At 26.3% G+C, this 8,956-nt stretch overlaps 1 protein-coding gene across 1 annotated transcript; it reads left to right on the top strand.

The window, feature by feature from the left end:
* Positions 1–3,998: 3,998 nt before the first annotated feature.
* Positions 3,999–4,907, top strand: LOC129617149 (succinate dehydrogenase assembly factor 3, mitochondrial). The gene is made up of 2 exons (XM_055532534.1): positions 3,999–4,385; positions 4,436–4,907. Exons 1-2 carry the CDS (start codon positions 4,277–4,279, stop codon positions 4,693–4,695), a joined length of 369 nt encoding a protein of 122 aa, XP_055388509.1. The 5' UTR covers positions 3,999–4,276; the 3' UTR covers positions 4,696–4,907.
* Positions 4,908–8,956: the final 4,049 nt, after the last annotated feature.

Here is an 8,956-nt window from a genome sequence, read left to right as displayed (position 1 = left end):
GCACTCTTAAAAAAACACTCGGAGTGCAAAGAATTAATATGTGTGGTGAAAAGTTATGTTTGGCATATGCTCTCGGTATAGTTTTAATTCCAAGTTATTTATTCGTGATTTCTATGACTATCGTTGTTGCGGTTAATTACTAACAGTTTTAAAAATTTTTTACAAAAAAAATAAAACATAAGTTTTTTTTTTCCAATTGTATACATTTATCTTTCCTTGATATATTTCAACTTATAAAGATTTATAATAAAAATGTTATTTATATCTTATTTAAGAATTATTTAATTTTGCTTGGCATCTGGAATTAACTGTTATGCAACGGTAAAATGATTTCCGACCATATATATATTACATATGGTATGGTTCAGTCCATTCTCTTTCTTTGAAACCATAATCTTATTGAAAAGTAACAGTTGGGAGTACTTATATAATATTTGTGCAGAAAAAATCGTAGTAACTGGCAAGCTTTCACCTATAAGTTTAATTTGCAATATGAAGGGTTGAAGTAAGAAGTGTAGTGAACTAATCAGCTAAGTTCAGTGAAGTGATTTGTTCTTTAATATTATTTCGTACGTAAATGTCAAATTACTAATGAAATGCTTTCAGTACCATATGAAAGGTTGAAGGAGAAAATTATGCTTCTAATTTTTCCACTTTTTTGCATGTATTTTTAGAATTTTAAATAATTGTGAATAAAAATATTATACTTAATTAAATATATTTTCGGAATTTTTACTGTTTTATAGTAAGTATGAATTTATTTTGTTATTTCTTTTAAAAAAAGTAGCCACTTTGATATGTGTAGTGAACTAATCAGCTAAGTTCAGTGAAGTGATTTGTTCTTTAATATTATTTCGTACGTAAATGTCAAATTACTAATGAAATACTTTCAGTACCATATGAAAGGTTGAAGGAGAAAATTATGCTTCTAATTTTTCCACTTTTTTGCATGTATTTTTAGAATTTTAAATAATTGTGAATAAAAATATTATACTTAATTAAATATATTTTCGGAATTTTTACTGTTTTATAGTAAGTATGAATTTATTTTGTTATTTCTTTTAAAAAAAGTAGCCACTTTGATATGTTTGTTCCTTCACATTGTCACATTGTCATGTGAACATTTTTATTATTTTTGCATGCCATTTCAATGGCGAAGATTACACCGTCAGTGCTGAAGTCAGTGATTCAGCGCTGAAAAAGTGACATATGATTATAATATAAGTTTTAACTGAAAATTTTAAAGATGGCTGAAAGTGAAAAATTTAATTTGAGAGTAAACTCTTAATAACAACAAAGAAATAAAACATTTCCGAAAAAAAAATATATATTCGAATTCCGTCTTCAATTAAAAAAAATATAGTAGTCACGCACGTACATAATTGAATTTTACAACTAGCATTTTGTGGCTAGAATTTGCACTACTATAAGTAGCAAAATTGTGTAGCTGTACTTTTCAAACTTTTTTTAAATATTTAAGTTGTTTGTCAAAATCAAAAAATACATTTTTTGACACATGTCTATCCAACTTCAGATTCCCAAGATATAGAGCCTTGCAAAAAAATACAATCAAACAAATTTAATGAATTATATGCTACGATTATTTGTATCGTTGGTAGGGCACTTCTTTTTTTCCAAATACCTAATATGAACATGATTTGCAATCAAGATTTTATATGATTTAACAAAAACGAAAAAATAAATTGCAGGCAAAAGAACAATCTATTTTCATTTTTGATGGACAATCAGAATGCACTTTTTAAATCACATTCCATTTCTATTAAGTTAAATACGCATTAAAACAATTTACTTTGAAAGACAATTTCATTTCTCTCATGAACGTTCATCGCCTAATCTGGAAGTGTTGAACTTTATTTTTTTATATTATTTTATTTACGTCACTTTTTTTAAGTATCAAATGAAATTATCAAAACCTCTGCATTTAAGTTGGAGTTGAATCAACTTTTTCAGAGAGAGAAAGAGGTTGAGCAGAAAATATGGATAATAAGAAATTAAAATTTTGATATAAAATATTACACGTAAGACTAATCAATACACACATAAGTATGTATATAAATTTACTTCAGTGAATAGTTTTCTGTTTCGAAGAAATATTCAAAAGAGTTCCATCGACACATCCTACTACACCGGAAAATCGAAATTTTAAGAAACAAAATTGCTTGAATTCGTTTAATTCTATTTGATTTGAGTTATCGCAAATATATTTCCTTTTTAATGTAGAATTTACAGTATTCTCTCCAATCATCAATAAAAACCACTATTGAAGAATTCAGCTAAATTCTGTTAATCGCATCACTGACGGGGTAAAAAAAATCGAGTCACCTGGAATATTGAAATATTTTTAGGTTAGCAGTGTTAACTATTTTACAAAAAAAATTTAAGATTGAATAAAGTGAAAAATATTTTGATTACTTATTGTATTAACAAAAAAAAAGTTTTAAAGCAATAGTTAGCGATTTTTTGAATTCCTTGCAACTTCTCACACCGTTTCAAAGAAAATTTGTATATATTTATATTAAAATAAAACGTACAGAAATTTTTTTAAGATTTCCAAAATACTTCAAAATTTCAAAGAAAAGTTTTGAACTTTTACCAAAAAAACTTTAAAATAAGTTGCTAATGCTTATTTGAATATCTCGAAAAATCTTCAGGTATGTCAGTATTGTCGATCACCCTCAAATTGCCCACAACTTTTTTTCTTTTGCTTTTGTAAAATACTAAAACACCAATAATTATCAAGATAAAAATCAGTAGAGTAAAACTTTTATTATGTGTAGTATTAAATAATTTTTGTAATTACTAACTTCGCCGACTTTTCCATTTTATTACCTAAGGAAAATACTAGGATGCATTTAACGTGGTGGTTAATCGAGTGCATATTATATTGAGGTGATGATTTTGACATTCGTCATCACGTCAAGATTGATTTGGTACCACTTTTATGGAAGAATGATGATTCGCGAAGCGAATGTTATTGTTCTTGAATTCGCCTAAATGGTATTATGGTTCGCGTAGCTAATAAAATTATTTCGAGAAAATGTCAAAACTAGGCGAATAAAAATTGTATGCAGCTAGAAGTAAAAACGTATAAATAAATATACCTATGCGTCTTTGCTAGAAGTAATTTTCAAAACTTTGTTGTGATTTGACAATTTATATTATTTTAAGAGTATGCTGGAGGCTATAGTGAAAAAAGGTAAACAGTAGTAAAATAAATTTTAATTTTTAAATATTTAAAATAAGGTAAATGTAATTAAAAAAAGTTTCTTTTAATAAATAATATATCTATAGTATCTATTCCCTGTAATAACAATTTTAATTTTCTTTTGGCAAAACGAAAGCAACATTTGTATAAAAAACACCTACAATTTACAAGACAACTTCATATTTTTGTATTTGCGCGTATGGAAAGTTTTTACAAATAAAAACGCTCTTGAAATTCTTTAGTACACATATAAATTTCGTACGGGAACGATATATCGCTGTGCGGCGAAATAGATTTGGCGTACTTTTTAGAATTTTTATTGTATGTATATTTAAATAAAATATAAATAATATTATATTTAACTACGTTTATATAAACAGAAATGCCCCAAAAGAATTGCCTCGAAGGATGCAGAAGGAACAGTCTACGAGAAGAAGAGACTTGACATCGGAAAAATTTATTTCTGTCAGCCGTGATGTGAACAAAACTCTTATTGCTGAATAAAGTAAATTAATATTAACTATGAGTAAATTTGTAAAAAAATAAGACGACTTAGAGCCTCATCATGTATCTCGCTTTTTTACTCACTTTTTATTCACTTTCAAATCAGAATTATAAATATTTTCTAATGGATGTTTCACTTTTCCATTTCATTTTTTTCCTCGAAATTATATACATTTTGCTTTTACTGAGTGGGAACACTGGAGTATATTATTTCATTTATTTTACTTCTCGTTCGCTTTTATCAATATCGCATATAGTAGTATATCAATCGTTTGTATAAGTATTGGATATGCTTTATTAGTACGTCGTTCAATTTTATTTGGATTGTGTAATATTAATACAGAATGAAATAAGGAAAAATATAAAATGAATATCAATTACCAATAAGTAAATAAAATATGTATATGCAGTAATATTTTTTAATAACTTAAAAAAGAATTGGAATTCTTAGTGAACGATGAACGATTCATTTTTTAAGAAGTGAACTAATCAGCTAAGTTCAGTGAAGTAATTCGTTTTTAAGATTACTTCGTTCGCGTGCGACACATGACTATTTGGAATATTTCAACTCGGATCAGAATGTCGAAAATTATAACATTGAACAATTCGCAAAAAGTCCGCTTATTATACAAAACTATATTGAAATTGCATAGAGGTACGTATACTTTGCCAAATATTTTCACAATATTTTAGAAATAATTGTAGGTTTACCTTTTGAATTGAGGGGTATAGGAAATAGCTATGTAAAAAGAGAATTTAAATTACATAAGGATTGTAGTGTAACTGAAGCTCATTTTTTTATAGCTGAATGGTCAAATTACGCTATTTTGTTGTCAGAACAATTGGGCGTTCGAGGAAAGCCCAAAGGGAAACTTGGTTTTCAAATGGAATTAAACGATTTGGACAAATTTCGAGAAGACCAAATATTGCAATTATATGAACTACTGAAAGCAATAAAAGCGTAATGTAAAAGATTAAGAATATGCAGTTCAAAATAGTAGAAGAATTGAAATGATTGTGCTTGTATTAATTGTTTGAAAATTACAAAAAGTTCTATAAACTAAGAAATTTACGGTATCGTCAGCTTAATATTTGTTTATGTATTCTGAAATTTTCAGGTCAGAAATAAGGTTAACTTTTGTTAATAAAACTTCATAGAACACTATTGAAATCAAAATAGCTCGTCTTTTTGTGCCTGGTTATTTTATGTGGGGATCACGGCTAACAGAAGTACAGGTCTAGACCCTAAGAGACAGTGACAGTTCACAGCTAACGAATTTACACGTATTCTTATTGAAAAAGTTAAAATTCAATCTTTTTCTACTTTTATTTAAAAAAACTTTCCAGGTTCCGTTAATTTTTTTTAAAATTTCAATAAATGTTCCACTACAAGACAAAAGAAAATAGTTCAATTTTTTAATTAGTTGATTTTGGTTTATTTTTTAAAATTTAAGATTATTCAATGTACATTTGATATTAACGAATTTGCTAATGTTGCATGATACATATGTACATATATCCTTTTCATATGTATACTATATTAATTAAACTTATATGCTTCATAATTCATAAAAATTACTGCACATGTGAATTCTTTTTAAAATAAAAGTCCATATAATTTTTTTTAGGTATGTATATAATTATAGTTTTATTAGGAGTTATTTTCACATTGTTAGTAAGGCTAATTTACCTAAACTATCGCATCAGAAACTTTAGAACGTATACAAGTTTCTTTGATTTTTTTATTATGTTTGCTTTTATATAGGGGACAACTTGAAACGACGCATCTTTTATAACGATTATAAAATTTTAAAAGCACTTTCATAATTATAAAAGTTAAAATTAAATAATAATTACAAACTTAAATTGTTCATAATATTTGATATGAAGCAAAGGTGGATTATGAAAAAATAATACTAAAATTTATTTAAAAAGAAAGAATAAATTGGTAAAATTTGGTGTATTTTTTAAAGTTTTTATTGTAATCAGTTATTTAAATTAATTATTATATATTATAACAGTTATACTATTATATAATAACTATTATATTATACTATTATACTATTATGTATATTATTACAGTTATTAAAATATAATAGTATATTTGTTTTTTTTCAGTGAAATAGGAAGCCTACGAGAAAAGAGGAACGTAAATGCTATAGGAAATAGGAACGTAAATGCATTAGGAAAAAGGGACTCGACACCAACAGAGTATTTTTAATTTGTAAGAGTTTTAAATTTTATTCTGTTTCCTGTGGCAAATATAATTTAGTGTTAAGTAATAATAATATAAACTAATGTTAAGATTTTAACCATTTAAATAAGTTAGTAATTTAATTTCTAATACGGAAACGTGTAGATTTTTACATGGACAGAATTCCTTCCTACATACCGTTGAATGTGTGCTGTTGTAACCACATTTTTGACAATAGCTTATTTATGTGTCACAATTATCGTGTTATAACAATTTTTGCGAAGTACGATATTATGACATATTATGACATTTATAATATGCATAATATTTAAATGGGACTGCTAGAATGAAACGAAATTACCGCCGCAGAGTTTACCTTTGGTGTTGAAATAGCCTAAAATCCTGTTTTACCGCTCCCCGTTTTTTTTACATCATCTGTTTCCATGAGTGTGCGGTTTGATATGCAAAATACTCACACTTGATTTTGAGGCTTATTTTAGTTATAGGTTTTGGTTTGATTTTTACTTTTATAAAAAATATAAAGCAAATATCTCGAGTATTTTACTTCAATAAAAATGTATTTTTGCAGATCGTTAATGCATTCATACAAATATATTATACAGGTGTTAGAGTAAAACTACATGACATACAAAACTGCAAGAATTTTGTAGAGTTTAAGTTCATTTTGAATTAGTACTTATTGATTGATTATTGCTGTTTTATTGCTGATTAGTTAATAAGTCAACGACTTATTAACTAATCTAATTTTTAGTTTTCCTGTGTTGATTAAATTGCATATTTACGCACACAATTTCAACAACGTGAGTCCCAACGAATCACCGCATGCTCAACGGTGAGTACAAAAATAATTCAATTACAATTTGAACATTTTTAAAACATCAAATTTTTTTTAAAGTTGAATAACTGGAAATATACGTTAAACTTTTTTGGTAAAAGAAAATACCTACTTAAAAGCTTTTTCTATTATCAAGATTCTTTACATTTAAGGATTTCGTCTGTGATACAGGGATTTGTAATAAGTTTTATATTTGCTAACTTTTTAAGATGCTGCAACATACAATACTTTGTAGTTTTTTAAAATTATTTAATTTTTTAAAGTGTATATGTGTAGTAGTATAAGAAAGCCGATTAAATAATCAGAAAAAATAACTTAAAAAAATTCGCCTTCCGGTAATATAATTACGGAAGCCTGGTGTTTTTGGCGCCCTCAAACATGCTAATATGGAGTATTGGTAAAAGCCAACGAGAAGTGAAATAAATGAAATACTATACACACGCAAATGACCGGTGGCCTAATATAAATACATCAATACTAATAAAAAAGTACGACATACTAAACAGTGGCAACTAAGTCGGCCCTTTTTTTATTGCATTTTATTTATTTTCAGTCTCGTTCGTTTTTATTTGTATCCTATTTAGGTATAGTCTTCTACATCGGTCGCTTTTATTTGTATTGTGTTCATATTGAAAACTGAATCGGTCACTTTTATTTGCATTTCATTTGTTTTCGATCAAGTTCACTTTTATTTGTATTCTATTCAGATATAGTAATGTAGTTCGGTGATTTTTATTTGTATTGTATTTATATTAACCTATATGCAATTCTGTATTAATTATTCTATAAATATTAACCTATATGAAATACCATACATATAAAGGTGACCGAACTAGAAATGTACCTAAATAAGAAAATTAAAAGATTGAACTAGTTGATTGATATTTAAATCTACCTAAAGGTAAAAAGGACGTATTGAGCTATTTATTTCTGTAGAAGAAAATTTTTACCTATCTGCCCCCCTATAGAAGTTATACAACCAAAAACCTTAAAAATGGCCTTTTTTAACTATTTGTTGCAATGAAACCATAAGCTTCATACTATAGTCAAACTTAAAAAAAACAAAATGGCCGTTCAAATTTACCGTTATCTACAAGCCGTTTCTTCCAAATTTTCGATGTCGTTTTTCTTCTAGACCCCAGGTTATAGGAGCCTGAAATTAGCTTTTAGACATTAATAAGTACTTTATTTTGTTAGAAGAAAGTTTTTTTCCATCTCCACCTCCATCAAGTTATCGCTTCTGGAAATTTGTAAAACTGCAAGCTTTCTCAAATTTCTATAAACACAAAAAGTTAACGGTAAATTCCATGACATTAAAAAACTTAATTATTTTTCTTAACTTACACAACCATTAAAATCGAGCATTATGTTAACCCCACTTTATATTAATTTTTACTCTATTTTAAAGACTGCATAAATCGCTCATCATAAATATATGTAATCCTAGAAATAGTTTCGTTTATGAATGAAAATAATTTTAATAGTGTGGTAGATATACATGTATTTAAAAGCAGTATTTTCACTTGTTGAAGGGAAAAGTGCTACAATACATACCATAGGTTTGACCGAACTTTATTTTAATTGGATTTTAGTATTTTTTCTCAAATCATCAACTGAATGTTTTACTTTCAAAAAAAAAAAGTGAAAAACTAAGCATCAAAAAACATTTATTTTTAAAACAAGCCATCAAAAAAATAATTGTTTATATAATTGTTTAAGAATCTATAATCAATTGCCAAGGGAATTAAAGGATATAGTAAACATAGGGATTTTTAAGAAAGAAATTAAAAAATACATTTTATACAGAAACTAATATTTTGAAATTTTGTTTATTATATTTGCTTATTAATTCTGTACAATAATTTTTAACTTTGTTAATATTTATAATTTAAAAATTTAAAGCTGGATCTTTTTGTATTTAATAGCATATAAGAATTTACGATAACTTAGAAAATTCAATAAAAAAGAGAAAAAACACAAAACAACAAAATTTAAAAAATTTGTTAGAAATTTATTAAAAATCTTAAATAAGGGAAGAATAAAAATGAAAACCCAATTTTTTTTTATTTATAGAAAAATAATAAGCCAAACAGCTGCTTATGCAACTCGGGCTTTTAAATTGCAATATTTTCTTTCTTTTTTCATATTACAATAAATACATTTGTTTTTTGAAATT

This window comes from Condylostylus longicornis, unplaced genomic scaffold (assembly GCF_029603195.1).
Source record: "Condylostylus longicornis isolate FDR11 unplaced genomic scaffold, ASM2960319v2 ptg000426l, whole genome shotgun sequence".
NCBI lineage: Eukaryota > Metazoa > Arthropoda > Insecta > Diptera > Dolichopodidae > Condylostylus > Condylostylus longicornis.
Note: the sequence above shows the minus strand (reverse complement) of the source record. Positions and strands in the feature narration are given on the sequence as shown.